Source organism: Prionailurus viverrinus, chromosome D2 (genome assembly GCF_022837055.1).
Source record: "Prionailurus viverrinus isolate Anna chromosome D2, UM_Priviv_1.0, whole genome shotgun sequence".
Lineage (NCBI taxonomy): Eukaryota > Metazoa > Chordata > Mammalia > Carnivora > Felidae > Prionailurus > Prionailurus viverrinus.
The window spans coordinates 48,783,716-48,805,033 of NC_062571.1; the positions used below are offsets into that span (position 1 = coordinate 48,783,716).

Genomic DNA, 21,318 nt, shown 5'->3' on the forward strand with positions numbered 1-21,318 from the left:
AGTTTCTTCTATAAAATTCTTGAGCTAAAGTAGATGCTCTCTAAGCCCTGTGTCATTCCACAGGCCAGTAACTCATCAGTGGTTATAACTAAGGGTAGAAACAAGTAAGCTATGAAGCTAATCTTTCACTTAAGGTTAAGAAATCATCAACAATAAATTTACTCCCATTTTAAAATGTTTTGTCACTGCATTTGGAAACAGCAGGTACTCTGGAGTCAGGTATTCTGGCTAAAGTCCTAGCTATGTGACCCAAGTTCTCTGGAACTCTCTAAACCTCAGTTTCTGCTTCTATAAAATAAGGGGTTCATGGTTATTGTGAAGAGTCATAGAAATACTGAATTTCAATGACCCAACACAGAACAAGCATAGATCCTCAACAGATGATGATGATGACAGCTTGGACAACAGAATGTGTTGCATTATTAAAAGGGATATTCAAAAGGAATGTTACTAACATTACTCTTATGTTTACTTACAAACTGATAATATCATTAAAAACAATAAAATATATAACTACAAAAATGTCAATAACCCTGCCTATGGCTGATGCTATATTTAAGCATTATATTAAAGATCATAGCATTACAGTTAGACTTGAGGAGCAACAGGAAACATTAGCATCATATGTCAAGTGAGTTACACGCTTTAATTCTCACAAGAACATGAACAGGTAGATCTTATCAGTTTCATTTTGCTGAGGGTGAAAATGAAGTTCACAAGGTTAGCTAACTTTCCAAAGATGACCCATCTCAGGGGTTAGAACACACTGTTGAACTAGTATTGAATTCAGGTCCATCTGATTCAAGAACCAATTGACTAAACTACTTAGCCATCAGTCTAGCCACCTTCTTGGATAGGCAAATACCTTAAGCATGCTCCTCTAAAAGCTTGTGGTTGCTGATTTTGGGTTAAGACCAGCAGGGATGATGCTGTGGAAAGAGATGCCCATGGAAATGGGGAACGGGACCACCGTCCAAGAATTCACCTTGGAGGGGTTTCCTGCCATCCAACACCTGGGAAAGGTCCTCTTCCTGGTGCACCTGCTGGCCTACCTGGCATCCATTACAGGCAATGCTGTCATAGTCACCATCATCTGTGCTGACTCCCGGCTCCAGACACCTATGTACTTTTTCCTCAGCATTTTCTCCTTCTTTGAGTGTTGTTTCATAAGTGCTGTTATTCCTAAGTTGCTGGTCATCTTTCTTTTAGGCCGGCAAACCATTTCCTTTCTTGCCTGTTTCATACAAGCCTTTGTGTTTGTCTATCTGGGAGCAGCAGGTTTCCTCCTCATAGCAGTGATGTCTGTGGATCGGTACATGGCCATTTGCAAGCCTCTGCATTACCCAACCATCATGAACCTCAAGACTTGCTTCCTCTTGGTCACTGCCTGCTTCACTTTGGCCTTCATTCTCATCACTGGTCCACTAGTAATGGTTTCCCAGTTATCCTTCTGTGGCCCCCATGTCATTCCCCACTTCTTCTGTGACACTGGTGCCCTGATTCATCTCTCCTGTTCTGATACAAGGTCTGTTGAAATGTTGGTCTTTGTCCTTGCTTTGTTGATCCTTTTGACATCCCTTATCATAACCGTCATCGCATACAGCAACATAGTAGTCACAATTGTGCGACTCCCATCAGCCAAGGAGCGACAGAAAGCTTTTTCCACCTGCTCGTCTCACCTCATTGTCCTCTCCATGATATACGGCAGCTGTGTCTTTATATACGTGAAACCAAAGCAAATGAACAAGCTGGACTCCAACAGGGAGGCTGCCCTTGTGAACACAGTGGTGACCCCGCTGTTGAATCCTGTCATCTACACTCTGCGGAACAAGCAGGTCCACCAGGCTCTGAGGGAGACAATGTGCAGAATGAAAGTATCAAGATAAAAAAATTATATGGCCTTGGCATGGAAGTCTTCAGAGAATCATCGTCTTCATTCTTGCCAATGTGACATCCATAGGGTTGTAGTGCTGCGTCTCTGGCAGATGTCACTTCCCCTTTGTACATCCCTAGCAAAACAGAAATCTATTTTCTAGGCCACATTTTACTTGGATGTGCAAAACTATCTCTCCCTAAATATCCCACATATATGTTTTGAAAATGTTTATTTCTGTAATTTGAGAGAGAGAGATGGGGGGCAGGGAAGCTCAGAGAGAGAGAGGGAAGGAGAGAGAATCTTGACAGGGTCCAAACCCCACATGGAGGCCCAATGTGTGGCTGGATCCCATGACTGTGAGATCATGACCTGAGCCAAAATCAAGAGTCAGACACTTAACCAACTGAACCACCCTACTGTCCCTAAATATTCCACATATTGATGACAATCGATTAATTGCAAGATCCTTTACTGAATTTTGATTCTTATCTCTGATATAAACCATGTGCTTGAAATTTCTAAAATTTAGTGATTTATACTATTTTTATTTCATTTCTATCTAGCCATGAATATGATTCAACAGAATTAATAAATATTTACCAAAGGCATTTAGATAGCTAAAATGATAGATGCTTGTATATTAGGTTGTGGTTATGAAGAAAATGACAGAAATAGTACCAATGCTTGGGTCTACATTCCCTTCATCCTTAGCCCAAGGAAATAATGGTCATAGCACCCATTACCTTGGAATATATATGGTTTGCATCAGGTGTGCTCTTAAATGCTGTCCTTGGCCTTTAGCTTAGCTATATACATAGGCATCATTCTCATGCTGGAGAGGAACAGAATTGTTCTCAGTCTTAGAACATTCTGTAAGGATAGGGAATAACCACAGCATGTCACAGCTGACCAATGCTGCTATTTGCCTAAATTATTTATTCATAATCAGCCCCTCAGATGCATGAATACTTATTATTTGTTCCTATATAAAAGCTGTTACCACAGAATGTTTGTGTGTTAGTATAAGGGAGCACATGTTTCATATTTCTGTAATTTCTTCCAAAGTCTAAGTTGGTGTAATCTAAGTTATTTGCCTATCTTCTTCACATTACTGATGAAAATAAACAAATTAAGCCTTTTTTCCCCCTGGCTGACTTGTGTTGTCAATGATAAGGTTTTGTTCTGATTGATAACCTATTTTAAAACCAATATTTCCATCATCTCAATCTTTAAACTTTGTGTACCTTTAGCACTTATTTTCCAGCTAGAATGTGTCTCCTATTTCTTCAGAAGAATCATCTCTAAAAATATTAAAAACACAAGAAACAACAGCCTTGGCAAGGATGTTACAAAAGTGGAACCCCCTTACAATGTTGGTAGGAAAGAAAACTGGTGCAGCCACTCTGGAAAACAGTATGGAAGTTCCTCAAAAAGTTAAAAATAGAACAATCCAGCAATTGCACTACTAGGTGTTTACCCCCAAAATACAAAAATATTAATTTGAAGGGATACATGCACCTCAGTGTTTGTTGCAGCATTATGAGTAATAGCCAAGCCAAATTATGGGAAGAGCCCAAATGTCCATCAACTGATGAATGAATAAAGAAGATGTGGCATGCATATATGTGGAATATTACTCTGCCATAAAGAGAATATAATTTTGCCATTTTCAATGACATGGATGGAGCTAGAGAGTATTATGCTAAGCATAGTAAATCAGTCACAAAGACAAATACCATATGATTTCACTCATATGTATATTTTAAGAAGGAAAACAAACGAGCATAGGGCAAAAAAAAAAAAAAAGACAAGAAACAGACTCTTAACTATAGAGAACAAACAGATGGTTACCAGAGGGTAGGTGGGTGGAGGGATGAGTTAAATAGGTGATGTGAATTAAGAAGTGCCCTTGTGATGAGCACTGGGTGATGTATGTAAGTGTTGAATCATGAAATTGTACACCTGAAACTAATATTACACTGCATATTAACTAACTGGAATAAAAATACAAACTTAAAAAATAAAAAGATTAAGGTAATTATTTTGTCTGCTTTTTATTATTATATTTTATTCTCAAGTTAGTTAACACACAGCGTAGTCTTGGCTTCAGGAGTAGAACCCAGTGATTCATCACTTACATATATCACCCAGTGCTCATCCCAACAAATGCCCTCCTTAATACCCATCACCCCATTTATCCCACATCTCCCAAACTCCCAAACCCATCGACCCTCAGTTCTCTGTATTTAAGAGTCTCTTATGGTTTGCCTCCTTCTCTGTTTTTATCTTATTTTTCCTTCCTTTCCCCTATGGTCATCTGCTAAGTTTCTCAAATTCCCCATATGAATGAAATCATATGATACATGTATTTCTCTGACTTATTTCACTTAGCATAATACCCTCCAGTTCCATCCATGTTGTTGCAAATGACAAGATTTCATTCTTTTTGACTGCTGAGTAGTATTCCATTGAATACATATACAACATTTTCTTTTTTTTAATTATATTTCATTTTTTAATTTACATCCAAATTAGTTAGCATATAGTGCAACAGTGATTTCAGGAGTAGATTCCTTAATGCCCCTAACCCATTCCTTAATGCCCACAACCCCTCTAGTAACCCTCTGTTCTCCATATTTAAGAGTCTTTTATGTTTTGTCCCCCTTCCTGTTTTTATATTGTTTTTGCTTCTCGTCCCTTGTGTTCATCTGTTCTGTGTCTTAAAGTCCTCATATGAGTGAAGTGATATGATATTTGTCTTTCTCTAATTTCGTTCACCCTCTAGTTCCATCAACATAGTTGCAAATGGCAAGATTTCATTCTTTTTGATTGCTGAGTAATACTCCATTGTATAGATATATACCACATCATCTTTATCCATTCATCCATCAATGGACATTTGGGCTCTTTCCATACCTTGGCTATTGTTGACAGTGCTGCTATAAACATGGGGGTGCAGGTGCCCCTTTGAAACAGCATACCTGTATTCCTTGGATAAATACCTAGTAGTGCAATTGCTGGGTTGTAGGGTAGTTCTATTTTTAATTTTTTGAGGAACCTCCATACTGTTTTCCACAGTGGATGCACCAGTTTGGATTCCCACCAGCAGTGCAAAAGAGATCCTTTCTCTCTGCATCCTTGCCAACATCTGTTGTTGTCTGAGTTGTTAATGTTAGCCATTCTGACAGGTGTGAGGTGATATCTCATTGTGGTTGTGATTTGTGTTTCCCTGATGATGAGTGATATTGAGCATTTTTTCATATGTCAGTTTGCCATCTGGATGTCTTCTTTGGAGAAGTGTCTATTCATGTCTTTTGCCCATTTCTTCACTGGATTATTTGTTTTTTGGGTGTTGAGCTTAATAAATTCTTTAAAGATTTTGGATACTAACCCTTTATCTGATATGTCATTTGCAAATATCTTCTCCCATTCTGTCGTTTACCTTTTAGTTTTGCTGATTGTTTCCTTCACTGTACAGAAGTTTTTATTTTGACGAGGTCCCAATAGTTCATTTTTGCTCTTGTTTCCCTTGCCTCCAGAGATGTGTTGAGTAAGAAGGTGCTGTGGCCAAGGTCACGGAGGTTTTTGCCTGCTTTCTCCTTGAGGATTTTGATGGCTTCCTGTCTTACAGTTAGGTCTTTTATCCATTTTGAGTTTATTTTTGTGTCTGGTGTAGAGTGGTCCAGGTTCGTTTTTCTGCATGTTGCTGTCCAGTTTTCCCAGCACCACTTGCTGAAGAGACTGTCTTTATTCCATTGGATATTCTTTCCTGCTTTGTCAAAGATTAGTTGGCCATATGTTTGTGGGTCCGTTTCTGGGTTCTTTATTTTCTTCCATTGATCTGAGTGTCTGTTTTTGTGCCAGTACCATACTGTCTTGATGATTACCACTTTGTAATATAGCTTGAAGTCCAGGATTGTGATGCCTTCTGCTTTGGTTTTCTTTTTCAAGATTGATTTGGCTATTCGGGGTCTTTTCTGGTTCCATAAAAATTTTAGGATTGTTTGTTCTAGCTCTGTGAAGAATGCTGGCATTATCTTGATAGGGATAACATTGAATATGTAGATTGCTTTGGGTAGTGTTATTTTAACAATATTTGTTCCTCCTATCCAGGAGCATGGAATATTTTTCCATTTTTTTGTGTCTTATTCAATTTTTTTCATAAGCTTTCTATGTTTTTAAGTGTATAGATTTTTCACCTCTTTGGTTAGATTTATTCCTAGGTATTTTGTGGTGTTTTGTGCAATTGTAAATGGGATTGATTCCTTGATTTCTCTTTCTGTCACTTCATTGTTAGTGTATAGGAATGCAACTTATTGATTTTATATCCTGCCACTTTGCTGAATTCTTGAATCAGTTCTCGCAGTTTTTTGGTGGAATCTTTTGGGTTTTCCATATAGAGTATTATGTCATCTGTGAAGAGTGAAAGTTTAACTTCCTGGCCTATTTGGATGCCTTTTATTTCTTTGTGTTGTCTGATTGCTGAGGCTAAGACTTCCAATACTATGTTGAATAACACTGGTGAGAGTGGACATCCCTGTCTTGTTCCTGACCTTAGGGGGAAAGCTCTCAGTTTTTCCCCACTGAGGATGATATTAGCATTGTGTCTTTTGTATATGGCTTTTATGATCTTGAGGTATGATCCTTCTATCCCTACTTTCTTAGGATTTTTATCAAGAAAGGATGCTTTATTTTGTCAAATGCTTTCTCTGCATCTATTGAGATGACCATATGGTTCTTGTCCTTTCTTTTATTGATGTGATGAATCTCACTGATTGTTCTGCACATATTGAACCAGCCCTGCATCTCAGGTATAAATCCCACTTGGTCGTGGTGAATAATTTTTTTTAATGTATTGTTGGATCCAGTTGGCTAATATCTTATTGATGATTTTTGCATCCATGTTCTTCAGGGAAATTGGTCTGTAGTTCTCCTTTTTAGTGGGGTCTTTGTCTGGTTTTGGAATCAAGGTAATGCTAGCTTCATAGAAAGACTTTGGAAGTTTTCCTTCCATTTCTATTATTTAGAACAGCTTCAAGAGAATAGGTGTTAACTCTTCCTTAAATGTTTGGTAGAATTCCCCTGGAAAGCCATCTGGCCCTGGACTCTTGTTTTTTGGGAGGTTTTTGATTACTAATCCAATTTCTTTACTGGTTATGGGTCTTTTCAAATTTTCTATTTCTTCCTGTTTCAGTTTTGGTAGTATATATGTTTCTAGGAATTTGTCCATTTCTTCCAGATTGCCCATTTTATTGCCATATAACTGCTTACAATATTCTCTTATTATTATTTTTATTTCTGCTGTTATGGCTGTGATCTCTCCTCTTTCATTCTTGATTTTATTTATTTTGGTCCTTTCCTTTTTCTTTTTGATCAAACTGGCTACTGGTTTATCAATTGTGTTAATTCTTTCAAAGAACCAGCTTCTGGTTTCATTGATCTGTTCTACTGTTTTGTTTTTGTTTGTTTGTTTGTTTCAATAGCACTGATTTCTGCTCTAATCTTTATTATTTCCTGTCTTCTGCTGTTTTTGGGTTTTATTTGCCGTTCTCTTTCAAGCTCTTTAAGGTGTAAGGTTAGGTTGTGTATCTGAGACCTTTCTTCCTTTTTTAGGAAGGCCTGGATTGCTATATATTTTCCTTTTATAACTGCCTTTGCTGCATCCCAGAGGTTTTGGGCTGTGGTGTTATCATTTTCATTGGCTTCAATGGACTTTTTAATTTCCTCTTTGACTTCTTGGTTAGCCCATTCATTATTTAGTACGATGTTCTTTAGTCTCCAAGTATTTGTTACCTTTCAGAAACTTTTCTTGTGGTTGATTTTGAGTTTCATAGCATTGTGGTCTGAAAATATGCACGGTATGATCTAGATCTTTTTGCACTTGTTGAGGGCTGATTTGTGTCCTATTGTGTGGTCTATTCTGGAGAACGTTCCATGTGCACTGGAGACGAATGTGTATTCTGCTGCTTTAGGATGAAATGTTCTGAATATATCTGTTAAGTCCATCTGGTCCAGTGTGTCATTCAAAGCCATTATTTCTTTGTTGATTTTCTGATTAGATGATTTGTCCATTGCTGTGAGTGGGGTGTTGAAGTCCCCTACTATTATGGTATTATTATCCATGAGTTTCTTTATGTTTGTGATTAATTGCTTTATATATTTGGGTTCCCTCACATTTGGAGCATAAATGTTTATAATTGTTAGGTCTTTTTGGTGGATAGACCCTTTAATTATGATATAATGTCCTTCTTCATCTCTTGATACAGTCTTTATTTTAAAGTCTAGATTGTCTGATATAAGTATGGCTACTCTGGCTTTCTTTTGTTGACCATCAGCATGATAGATGGTTCTCCACCCCTTACTTTCAATATGAAGGTGTCCTTAGGTCTAAAGTGGGTCTCTTGTAAACAGCATATAGATGGATCTTGTTTTCTTATCCTTCCTGTTACGCTATGTCTTGATTGGAGCATTGAGTCCATTGACATTTAGAGTGAGTACTGAAAGATGTGAATTTATTGCCATTATGTTGCTTGTACAGTTGGAGTCGCTGGTGGTGTTCTTTTGTCCCTTCTAGTCTTTGTTGCTTTTGGTGTGTGTATCTATCTATCTATCTATCTATCTATCTATCTATCTATCTATCTATCTAATCTTTTCTTCCCTCAGAGAGTCCCCCTTAAAATTTCTTGCAGGGTTGGTTTAGTGGTCACAAACTCCTTTAATTTTTGTTTGTCTGGGAAACTTTTAATCTCTCCTTCTATTTTGAATGACAGCCTTGCTGGATAAGTAATTTTTGGCTTTATATTTTTGTGATTCAGCACATTGAATATATCCTGCCACTCCTTTCTGGCCTGCCAATTTTCTGTGTATAGATCTGCAAACCTGATCTGTCTTTCCTTATAGGTTAAGGACTTTTTTTCCCTTGCTACTTTCATGTTTCTCTCCTTGCCTTAGTATTTTGTGAATTTGACTATGATATGCCTTGTTGATGGTCAGTTTTTGTTGAATCTAGTGGGAGTCCTCTGTGCTTCCTGGATTTTGATGTCTGTGTCTTTCCCAAGGTTAGGAAAGTTTTCTGCTATGATTTGCTCACATAACTCTTCTACCCCTATTTCTCTCTCTTCATCTTCTGGGATTCCTATGATTCTGATGTTGTTCCTTTTTGATGAGTCACTGATTTCTCTAATTCTTAAATCGTGCTCTTTTGCCTTAGTCTTTCTCTTTTTTTCTGCTTCATTATTCTTCATAAGTTTGTCCTGCATGTCACTGATTCTCTGCTCTGCCTCATCTATCCTTGCTGTTGTGGCAGCTATTCAAGATTTCAGCTGAGTTATAGCATTTTTTATTTCATGCTGACTACCTTTTACTTCTTTTATCTATGCAGAAAGGGATTCTAATCTATTTTCCACTCCAGTTAGTATTCTTATTATCATGATTCTAAATTCTGGTTCAGACATCTTGCTTGTATCTGTGTTGGTTAAGTCCCTGGCTGTCGTTTCTTTCTGCTCTTTCTTTTGGGGTGAATTCCTTCGTTTTATTATTTTGAAGGGAGAAAACAAATTGGGGTAAAAAAAATCAAAATATAAAATTTAAAATCAAAATTAAAAAATTAAAGAAACACACACACAAAAGTCACATAAATGATGCTAGATCCTAGATGTGTTTTGGTCTCGGTGTTGAAAGGGGCTTGATAGATTAGAGAAAAAGGGGAAAGGAAAAAAAAAAGGAAACCATTTGAAAATTTGAAAAAATGAATACACTGAAGTAGAATAAAATGTAATGATGGAAGTAAAATAGAATTTGAAAAAAATTACATGAAAGTAAAAAATATAGTAGAAAAAATTAGGGAAATATTTTTAATAAAAACTGAAAATAAAAATAAATTTTTCTTTTTCCATATTCAAGAAAAAAGAAAAGAAATAAAAAAGAGAAAAAAGAAAAAGAAAGAAAATTTAATATATGGACTGGTGAACAGACTGATATATGATTGAAATTACTTCAGTTTCCCCTAGAAGTCAAACTGTGAAGTGCTTTATAGTCCATAAACTAAGTAGGCAGAGAGACTTGTGTTCCTGGAGAGCAAGGTTAGCCCAGTTGGGCAGGGCTTGGTATAATGGCTCTGTTGTCCACTAGATGGCGCTGCTTAGCTTACTGGGGTGGATTTTTATGGCACTTGTAGTTGCATATGCACATGTGTGGGAGAGGTGAAAATGGTGTCACCCGGCTACCCAGTCTCTAGTATTGAAACTCTGTTTTCCCTGAGCAGCAATTAAGCCATCATTTGTTGTCCTTTGTCTTCAGCTTCCATACATTCCCTACTTTTACACTGTGACCAAGCCCCAGGCAGCACCTCCCTCCTAAGTTTTATCTCAGATGAAGCTGTTTTTCCTGACCCTTACTTCTGAGGGACTATGGCTTTGACCCGTTCTGCCACTCTGTGGGAGGGTCTCACCAAGCATTGGCCAGGTGCCGGTGCACCCAGGAACATTCATGGGACTGTGCCACAGCTGATGCCCAGAGACTGCAGGTGGGTGCCAGCCCGCCCCAGAAAAAGTTCGCATGATTGTGTTGCAGCAGCGTTTCAGGGATTATGGAAAATTGCAACATAAATCTGGCACCAGGCTTCAGCCTTAATGACCTTTTTCCAGAACAAGCGAATGTAGTTGTTCTCCAGGGTCCACTGGGGACTTTGCCTTTGGGGGAGCCACACAGCCTCTACCAGGTGTTCTCCCCGCAGGGGAACCGCCTCTCCCCGTGTGGCCTGAAGACCCCTCGACTTCACTCTGCTCCTGAGGATTCACCCTTCTCACCAGAACACCACCAGGTATCAAACTGCGGCATTTCAGACTCTGCACTCGCCCTGTTTATAGAGTGTTAATGGAATTTAAACCCTCTCCTTTCTCCTTTCTGCCTTTTTTGTTAAGTCCCTGTGGCTGTTTCCACTTTTCCACTCTTTCTCCAGCTGCTTTTGAGGGGGGGATGCTTTTCCCATATTCTTCCCCCCGCCATCTCAGTCCTTTCTCTCATGCAAAAACAGCTCCCTGCCCTCTGCAGCTTCTCTCTCCTCCAATTCACCTCTCTGCACCGTGTACCTGCTGAGTTCTGTGGTTCAGGTTGTGCAGATTGTTGCGTGAATCCTCAGATCAGTTTTCTAGGTGTGCTGGATGGTTTAGTGTTGATTTGGTTGTATTTCATGGATGCAAGACACACAGAAAACTTCCATGCTGTTCTGCCATCTTGGCTCCTCCATATACCACATCATTGTAATCCATTCATCAGTCGATGGACATTTGGGCTCTTTCCATAATTTGGCTATTGTTGATAGTGCTGCTTATAAACATTGCAATTAATGTGCCCTTCAAATCAGCATTTTTGTATCCTTTGGATAAATTCCTAGTAGTGCCATTGCTGGGTTGTAAGGTAGTTCTATTTTTAATTTTTTGAGGAACGACCACACTGTTTTCCAGAGTGACTGCACCAGCTTTAATTTCCACAAACAGTATAATAGGGTTTCCTTCTCTCCATATCCTTGCCAACATCTGTTGTTTCCTGAGTTGTTAATTTAGACATTTTAAAGGTGTGAGGTTGTATCTCATTGTGGTTTTGATTTATATTTCCCTGATGATGAATGATTTTGAGCATCTTTTCATGTGTCTGTTAGCCATCCAGATGTCTTTTTTGGAGAAGTGTCTATTCATGTCTTCTGCCCATTTCTTAACTGGGTTATTTGTTTTTTAAGTGTTGAGTTTGGTAAGTTCTTTATAGATTTTGGATACTAACCCTTTATCTGATATATCATTTGCAAGTATCTTCTCCCATTCTGTCAGTTTCCTTTTAGTTTTGTGGATTATTTCCTTCACTGTTCAGAAGCTTTTTATCTTGATGAAGTCCCAGTAATTCATCTTGCTTTTATTTCTCCTGCCTTTGGAGACGTGTCAAGTAAGAAGTTGCTGCAGCTGAGGTGAAAGAAGTAGCTGCCTGTTTTATTCTGTAGGATTTTTATGGTTTCCTGTCTCACACTTAGGTCTTTCATCCATTTTGAATTTATTTTTGTGTATGGAGTAAGAAAGTGGTCCAGTTTCATCTTCTGCATGCTGCTCTCCATTTTCCCCGGCACCATTTGCTAAAGAGACTGTCTTTTTCCCATTGGATACCCTTTCCTGCTTTGCCAAAGATTAACTCATCTTATAGTTGTGATTCATTTCTGGGTTTTCGATTCTGTTCCATTGATCTATGTCTATTTTTGTTCCATTACCATACTGTTTTGATCACTACAGCTTTGTAATATATCTTGAAGTCTGGAATTGTGATGCCTCCAGCTTTGCTTTTCTTTTTCAATGTTGCTTTGGGTTTTTGAGGTCTTTTGTGGTTCCATACATATTTTAGGATTGTTTGTTCTATTTTGTGAAAAATTCTGGTGGATTTTGATAGAGATTCCATTAAATGTGTAGATTCCTTTGGCTAGTATAGATATTTTAACAATTTTGTTTTTCCAATCCATGAGCATGGAATATCTTTCCATTTCTTTGTGTCCTCTTCAATTTTTTTTTCATTAGTGTTTTATAATTTTCAGAATAGAGGTCTCTAACTTCTTTGGTTAGGTTTATTCCTAGGTATCTTGTTGTTTTCATTGAATCAGTAAATGGGATTGATTTCCTAATTTCTCTTTATACTGCTTCATTATCGGTGTTTAGAAATGCCACAGATTTCTATATGTTGATTTTGTATCCTGCAACTTTACTGAATTCATGTATCAGCTCTAGCAGTCTTTTTGTTGAATCTCTCAGGTTTTCCATGTAGAGTATCATATCACCCGTGAAGAGTGAAAGTTTGACTTCTTTTTTACCAGTCTGGATGCCGTTTATTTTGTTTTGTTGTCTGATTGCTGAGGCTAGGACTTCCAACACCATGTTAAACAACGATGGTGAGAGTGGACATCTCTGTCGTATTCCTGATCTCAGGGGGAAAGCTCTCAGTTTTTCCACATTGAGGATGATATTAGCTGTGGGGCTTTCATATATAGTTTTTATAATGTTAGGGTATGTTCCTTGTATCCAGACTTTCTTGAGGGTTTTTATTAAGAAAGGATGCTGTATTTTGTCAAATTCTTTTTCTGCATCTATTGACAGGATCATATTGTTCTTTTCTTCTATTAATGTGGGGTATCACGTTGTTTGATTTGCAAATATTGGATCAACCCTGCAGCCCAGGAATGAATCCCACTTGATCATGGTGAATAATTCTTCTAGTGTAATGTTGAATTTGATTTGCTAGTATCTTGGTGAGAATTTTTGCATCTATGTTCATCAGAGATATTGGCCTGTAATTCTCCTTTTTAGTGGGGTCTTTGGTTTGGGAATCAAGGTAATGCTGGCTTCATAGAATGAATCTGGAAGCTTTCCTCCATTTCTGTTTTTTGGAACAGCTTGAGAAAAATTGGTATTAACTCTGCTTTCAATGTCTGGTAGAATTCCCTTGGGAAGCCATCTGGCCCAGGATACCTATTTGTTTGGAGACTTTTGAGAACCTATTCAATTTCTTTGCTGGTTATGGGTCTATTCAAATTTTCTATTTCTTCCCATTGACCTTTGGTAGTGTGTAGGTGTCTAGGAATTTGTCCATTTCTAACAGATTGTCCATTTTGTTGGCATATAATTTTTCATAGTATTCTCTAATAATTGAATTTCTGTGGTGTTTGTTGTGATCTCTACTATTTCATTCATGATAATATCTATTTGGGTCCTCTCTCTCTTCTTTTTGATAAGTCTGGCTAGGGGTTTATCAATTTTATTTACCTTTAAAGAAACCAGCTCTTAGATTCATTGATCTCTTCTGCTGTTTTTTTTTTTCTGATTTATACTGTTTATTTCAGCTCTAATATTTATTATTTCCCTTCTTCTGCTGGCTTTGGGCTTTATCTACTGCTGCCTTTCTAGCCCCTGTAGGTATGAATTTAGGTTCTGTATTTGGGACCTCCTTGCTTCTTTTTTTTTTCAATATATGAAGTTTATTGTCAAATTGGTTTCCATACAACACCCAGTGCTCATCCCAAAAGGTGCCCTCCTCAATACCCATCACCCACCCTCCCCTCCCTCCCACCCCCCATCAACCCTCAATTTGTTCTCAGTTTTTAAGAGTCTCTTATGCTTTGGCTCTCTCCCACTCTAACCTCCTTTTTTTTTCTTCCCCTCCCCCATGGGTTTCTGTTAAGTTTCTCAGGATCCACATAAGAGTGAAAACACATGGTTTCTGTCTTTCTCTGTATGGCTTATTTCACTTAGCATAACACTCTCCAGTTCCATCCATGTTGCTACAAAGGGCCATATTTCATTCTTTCTCATTGCCACATAGTACTCCATTGTGTATATAAACCACAATTTCTTTATCCATTCATCAATTGATGGACATTTAGGCTCTTTCCGTAATTTGGCTATTGTTGAGAGTGCTGCTATAAAAATTGGGGTACAAGTGCCCCTATGCATCAGTACTCCAGGGCGCCTCCTTGCTTCTTGAGGTAGGCTTTAATTGCAATGAATTTTCCTCTTAGGACTACCTTTGCTGCATCCCAAAGTGTTTGGACTGTTGTGCTTTCATTTTCATTGTCTCCCTTATATATTTTTTTATTTCTTTGTTAATTTCCTGGTTTATCCATTCATTCTTTAGTAGGATGGTCTTTAATCTCCATGTTGGGGGCTTTCCAATTTTTTTTCTTGTGTTTGATTTCAAGTTTCATAGCATTGTGATCTTAAAATATGCATGTGTGGTCTCAATCTTTTTGTACTTGTTGAGAGCTGTTTTGTGAGCCAGTATGTGATCTATTTTGGAGAATGTTCCATGTTCACTCATGAAAAATGTGTATTCTGCTGATTTTGTATAAAAAGTTCTGAATATATCTGTTAAGTCCATCTGGTCTAATGTGTCATTCAGAGACATTGTTTCCTTATTGATTTTCCTCCTAGATGATCTGTCCATTGCTGTACATGGAGTATTTTTTAATTTTTAAAATGTTTATTTGTATTTGAGAGAGAGAAAGAGACAATGCATGAGCAGGTAAAGGGCAGAGAGAGACAGAGATAGAATCTGAAACAGGCTCCAGGTTCTGAGTTGTCAGCACAGAGCCTGACACAGGGCTCAACTCATGAGCCGTGAGATTATGCGCTGAGTTGTAGTTGGACCCTTAACTGGCCGAACGACCCAGGTCCCCACTGTAAGTAGAGTATTAAAGATCCCCACAATTAAGCTATTATTATCATCAATACATTTGTTTATGTTTGTGATTAATTGATTTATATATTTGGGTTCTTCCACATTGGGAACATAAGCATTTATAATTGTTAGCTCTCCTTGATGGGTAAATCCCCTAATTATGATCTAATGCCCTTCTTCATCTCTTGTTACAAACTTGTTTTAAAATCTAGTTTGTCTGTTATAAGTATGGCTACTCTGGCTTTCTTTTGGCCTTCATTAGCATGATAGATGGTTCTCCATCCCCTCACTTTCAATCTGCAGGTGTCCTCAGATCTAAAATGAGTCTCTTGTAGGCGGCATATAGATGGGTCTTGTGTATTTTATTATATTTATATATATATTATAAATATAAGTAAATTTAAGTGATATATATATATATATATATATATATATATATATATATATAAAATACCCTATGTCTGATACCCTATGTCTTTTGATTTAGTCGATCTGCATTCAGAGTGACTTTTCAAAGATAAGGACACTAAATTGTCATTGTGTTATCGGTAGATTTCGTGTGTGTAGTGATGTCTCTGGTCCTTTGTAGTCTTTGCTGCTTTCCACTTACAGAGTCCCCTTAGGATCTCTCACAAGACTGGTTTAGTGGTCACAAACTCCTTTAGTTTTTGTTTGTCTGGGAATGCCTTTATCTCTACTTCTATTCTGAATGACAACCTTGCTGGATAAAGGATTCTTGGCTGTATATTTTTCTTATTCAGCACATTGAATATTTCCTGCCACTCCCATCTGGCCTGACAAGTTTCAGTGGACAGTAGACAGTTCAGTGGACATTCCCCCTACTTTCAGGGTACACTCTTGATAACACTTGGGCAAAAATTCGTTTTACAACTATGTTCGTGGGCGTCAATAGAACATTTTTCCCCCAGCACTTTCTAGGTCTATCCGGAATGCCTTGGCGTTATTCTGACTACCCAGATGCATATACAACTTGAAACACAATTTCCTCAATAGGCTCTTTCATCTGCTACTATTCTTATGTGTCTACCCTTGTAGGTTAAGGACCATTTGTCCCTAGCTGCTTTTAGAATTCTCTCTTTATCTTTTTATTTTGCCAGTTTCACTATGATATGTTGTGTGTTGGCCTGTATTTGTTGATATTGAAGGGAGTTCTCTGTGCCACTTGGACTTGGATGCCTGTTTCCTTCGCCAGATTAGGGAAGTTCTCAGCTATAATTTGTTCAAATAAACCTGCCCCTTTCACCTCTTCTTCTTCTGGAACTCCTATGATACGGATATTGCTTTGTTTTATGGAATCACTAAGCTCTGTAATTCTCCCCTCGGATCTAGTAATTTCCTTTTCCTCTTTTTTTCAGCTTCATCATTTTCCATAATTTTTTCTTCTTTTTCACCTATTCTCTCCTCTGCTTCTTCCATCCTCATTGTCACTGAATCTAGTTTATTTTGCATCTCATTTATAGCATTTCTTAACTCATTGTGACTAGTTCTTAGGTTTTTGAACTTTGTATCAAGAGATTCTTTGCTGTCTTCTATGCATTTTTCAAGTCTAGCTATTAATCTTATGATTGTTATTCTAAATTCTTATTCAGTAATATGGTTTATATCTGTTTTGAGGAATTCTCTGGCTGTCATTTCTTCCTGAATTTTCTTTTGAGGGGAATTTTTCTGTCTTGTCAGTTGGCTATTTTTCTGTCTTTTGCATGCTTTAATAGCTTTTTATGTGTCCTGCACCTGAGAGTATAATCGTGGTTTTAAATTTGAGCTCAGGAATCGTACTTACACCTGCGTTGATTAAATCCCTGGCTATTATTTCTTTTTGTTCTTTCTCATGGGCTGAATTCCTGTCTTGTCATTTTGGAGGAAGAAAAAAATTAATAAAATACAATAAAAAATAAAAATTAAAAAATTAAAAACAAAACAAAGCAAAAATAAAGGAACCCAGGTGTGTTTGGCCTGCTTGTTAAGAGAAGCTTGATAGAAAAGAGAAAAAACAGAAAAGAAAAAAAAATTAAAGAAATTAAAATTTAAAAAATTGAAAAAAATAAAATAAGAAAAATAAAATGGAATAAAATATTTGCTCTTTCTGTAGCCAAGAAAGAAAAAGAATAGAGAGAAAGGGGGAAAAAAAACCCCAACATAAACAAACAGCAAAGAAAATGAACAAACAAAAAGAAACCCAAATGAAGCCAGATCTAGTTTCTCCTAGAACTGAAACTGTGGCACACTGTGATCTATAGACTGAATGGGTGGAAGGGATTTGGCTGGTCTTCTGGGGGAGGGGCCTGCTACTCTAGGTCTCAGGCTGACTTGCCCTGCGGGAGATACTTCTGGAGGGCACAGGTGGACAGACCTGGTATAACAGCTTCATTCTCCACTTGGTGGTGCTGCTTAGCTCACTGGGGTTGATTAATGCAGGTGTGTTAGTAGTGAAAATGGCTTCACCCCACTCTCTAGTTTCCAGAGAGGGAATCTAACACCCTCACAGATATGTGAACAACCCCCCCCACCCGGCCTTTGTCTCAGGTTTCTGTCTGCTCTTTGTGTTTTCCCTGTCTCCTAGCTGTCCACCTGCCAGGTGGTGCCACCCTCCAAAATCTTAAGGCTGTGTTTCAAAACCCCACACTCCAGAGACCCCTGCAGTTGGGACCTGGGCTGATTCTCTGGGGGGAAGGTCTTGCTGAGCAATGGCTGGGTACTGACTTGTCCCAGAAAATGGTTGGGACTCTGCAGTGGCACAGACTCAGAGTTTATAGTAAATTGTGGGTACAGGGTTTGCTGCCCTCAGCTAGCGTCTTTGTTCCTATACCAGTAAATGTGGCAGCTCTCTGGGGCCCACTGGGACTTTTGCCCTTGGGGGGGCTGTATTGCCTCTACCAAATGCACTCCAGGTAGGGGAATTGATCCTCCTTTTGCACTACAGGGTCCCCTCAGACCACACTGCCTACACCAGGGGATTCACCCTGCTTCCTTGCCAGAGCACCGCCAGGTACTGAGCTCCAAAACTTCAGATTCTGTATTCCACTATTTATAAAAAACTGGTGGTACTGAAACCCTCTCCTTTCCCCTATTCAGTAGTTTTGGGGAACAGATTTCTTGTCAGTCCCCTACTAGTGTTTTCACTCACTAGCTACTTTCAGGGGGATGCGTTTCTTGTGTGATTCTGATGCACATGCATTCTCTCCCCCTTTCTCTTTCTCTCTCTGTCCTCTCTCCATGAAAACAGCCCCCTACCCTCCATAGCACCATTGCTTTTCTCTCCCCAAATTCATCGTTCTACATGGTACCTGCAAAGATCTCTTGCTCAAATTATGCACGTTGTTGCATTAATCCTCAGATCAATTTCCTAGGTGTTCAAAATTGTTTGATGTTAATCTAGCTGTGTTTCAGGGATGAAACAAGCTAGGGTCCCATACTACTCCACCATTTGAACTCCTAAGTTATTGCCATTCTAGCACTTTAATGCTAGTGCGTCCCCTATTGCCCTCAGAGTAAGCTAATAATAGCTTATCTATTTTGGTCCCTGAAAGTCTATCTATTTGAGTTCAACAACTTAAAAACTCTCTTCCTGCACATGGTATTTGACATCACTTATAATTTAGACTCTGTCTATGGCTTCAGCTCATCTTTTTCCATTTCTTTTCCCTCTCGTCATCACTGCAAACATATTGAAGCATGATTTTGTAGCTGCATGCTTCACAAATGCTTTTGACCAACTTGAAATGATCTCCATTTTCTTGTCCAAATGGAAAATTGTTTGTCTTCCAAAATCACCTTTTCTATGAATACTCCAAATTGTATAAAGAGACAAAAAAAAAACAACTCACCACCAAAATATCAAAAAATGGGCAGAGAAATTGAATAGACATTTCTCCAAAGAGGACATATAAATGGCTGACAGGTACATGAAAAGATGCTCACCATCACTAATAGAAAGGCAAACATCACTAAAGGAAAAAGAAGTAAAACCACAATGAGCTATCACCTCACACTTCTTTGGATGACGGTTACCAAAAAAAAAAAAACAAAGGATAAGAAGTGTTTGCAAGGATGTGTATAAAAGGAACCTTTGTACAGTATTGATGAAAAGGTAAATTGGTGTAGCCACTCTGGTACACAATAGAGTGTTTTCTGATAATTTTCAAAATAGAATTACCATTTGATCAAGCAATCCCACCTCTGTACATATATCTAAATGAATTGAAATATGTATCTCAAAGAGATATCTGTACTCCCATGTTCACTGCAGCAGTTTTCAAAATAGCTAAGATGTGGATATAACCTAAAAGTCCAGGTAAAGAAGAATGGATAAAGAAAATGTGGCATATACACATTATGGGATATCATTCAGCCTTTACAAAGAAGAAGATCCTGCCACTTGAAACAACACGGATATGCCTGGAAGATATTATCCTAAGTAAAATAAGCCAGGCACAGACAAATACTGATCACTTATATGTGGCATCTAATTAAATACATAGAAGCAGAGAGTAGAATGGTGGTTGTCAGGAGGTGGGGGAGAAGGGAAAACAGGGAGGTAGTGAACAAGTTTGAGTTATACATAATAAATAAGTTCTAGACATCTGTCTAACATAGGGCCTATGATTAACAATACTTTCTTGCCTACTTAAACATTTGATAAAAAGGTAGATCTTAAATGCCTTTAACTGCCATGTAAGGACAAAATATCAACAACAAAGGGCCTAGGAAGAAATACTTGGAGATGATAGATAGGTTAATGGCATTGATAGTGATGATAATTTCAACGGTGTATACTTATCTCCAAACACATCAAATTGTATACACCAAATATCTACAGCTTTTTGTATATCAATCATACTTTAATGAAGTGGTTTAAAAATTATGAGTGGAAATATCTTCAACCTAGAATTAGGCTAAGGGATTTTCTAAATAAAATGTTTTATGGCACCAGAATCTAGAGCATTAATCTGCTCATTAGGGTTTGTCCTTCACTGGGTACCATCTATGGCTGGTAATGACCATCCTGGATTTATAGATTGAGTTTTGGATTTCATTCTTCTATTTGTCAAGCTTACCCTTCAAGCATAGTCTATCTCAAGGTAATATAAAGTGCATTAAGTTAAAGTATAATAAATTATTATCAGATCCTGACTAAACCCACACTTTTTTCAGTAGTTTGGGCACAATTCCTTAACTTATTCCTGCCTTGCCAAACTTCAGCCATTTCAATACACCCTTCAGTAGTTCAGCTCTGAACTAGTTCCTTGTTCCCACAGCATCTTGTTGCTATCTCCATGAGTATTTTCAAGTGGACCCCAGAGATTATCTGGCTCAATCTCTGTATTATATGGAAATCGACCAGTCAGGATTTTACACAGAGTATGGAAGAGCTCTCAATACTACCCCCTCCAAACCAAACTCCTTTAAAATGGGGGCAATGTTCACATTTTTGAGTTCACACCTTTTCTAGTAACACCCTTAGAGCTTATTACATGAAATAATTTTACTGTTAATGGAGGGGAACTACTTAGAGGAGAAGATGAACAGTGTGCAATGGAGAGAAAACTAATTTATATAATCAATCCCCTTTTATGAAATGGGATTTTTTTGGCTGGGCTTAAGACATCATCTGATGAATTAGTATTGTATTGGTTCGTGTCATAAAGTCAGGGTCCAAGATTCCTAAGATTCAGTAAACCAGACTGATCTCTTTTCACACATTTGCCTCTGGGGATGTCAGGGTGATCAGAACCTTTATATAGATATTGGTTTGGGAAAGTGTTCTCACGACTGACAACACAATCAAACTCTGTGTTCTTATCCAGCACTTATCACTGCTTGGAGACAGAGGTCCTAAGAAGAGTTCTCAGGAACCAGAGGAGATAAATTGGAATTCGTCAGCCCCCCAGTATGACTGGACTGCTGAGCCTTGGGTGGAGGTATCTGTCATCATCTTCCTTAGTTGGGAGGTCAGGCCAGTCACAGAGCAGGGCAGGACAGTGGCCAGTGCGGGCGTAGTGGAGAAGCCCACGCTCAGATTGACTGAGAGGATACTGCCAGGATGACATGTGCTGCATCCTCAGAAGGCTGGCTTCTGCCGGCGGTGTGCCTCACCTTGGTGCATCATGTCTGCTACTGGGGAAAGATACATCCAGCCAAAAATAGAGGAGCTGGGTGGGCTCAGCTCTGCTTTCTCCTCATGCCCATCTTAGTTCGACTCTTTGTCTTGAAAAGAATGG

At 38.3% G+C, this 21,318-nt stretch overlaps 1 protein-coding gene across 1 annotated transcript; it reads left to right on the forward strand.

The window, feature by feature from the left end:
- The first annotated feature begins 923 nt into the window (after positions 1–923).
- Positions 924–1,886, forward strand: LOC125148325 (olfactory receptor 6C74-like). The gene has a single exon (XM_047826320.1). It carries the CDS (start codon positions 924–926, stop codon positions 1,884–1,886), a length of 963 nt encoding a protein of 320 aa, XP_047682276.1.
- Positions 1,887–21,318: the final 19,432 nt, after the last annotated feature.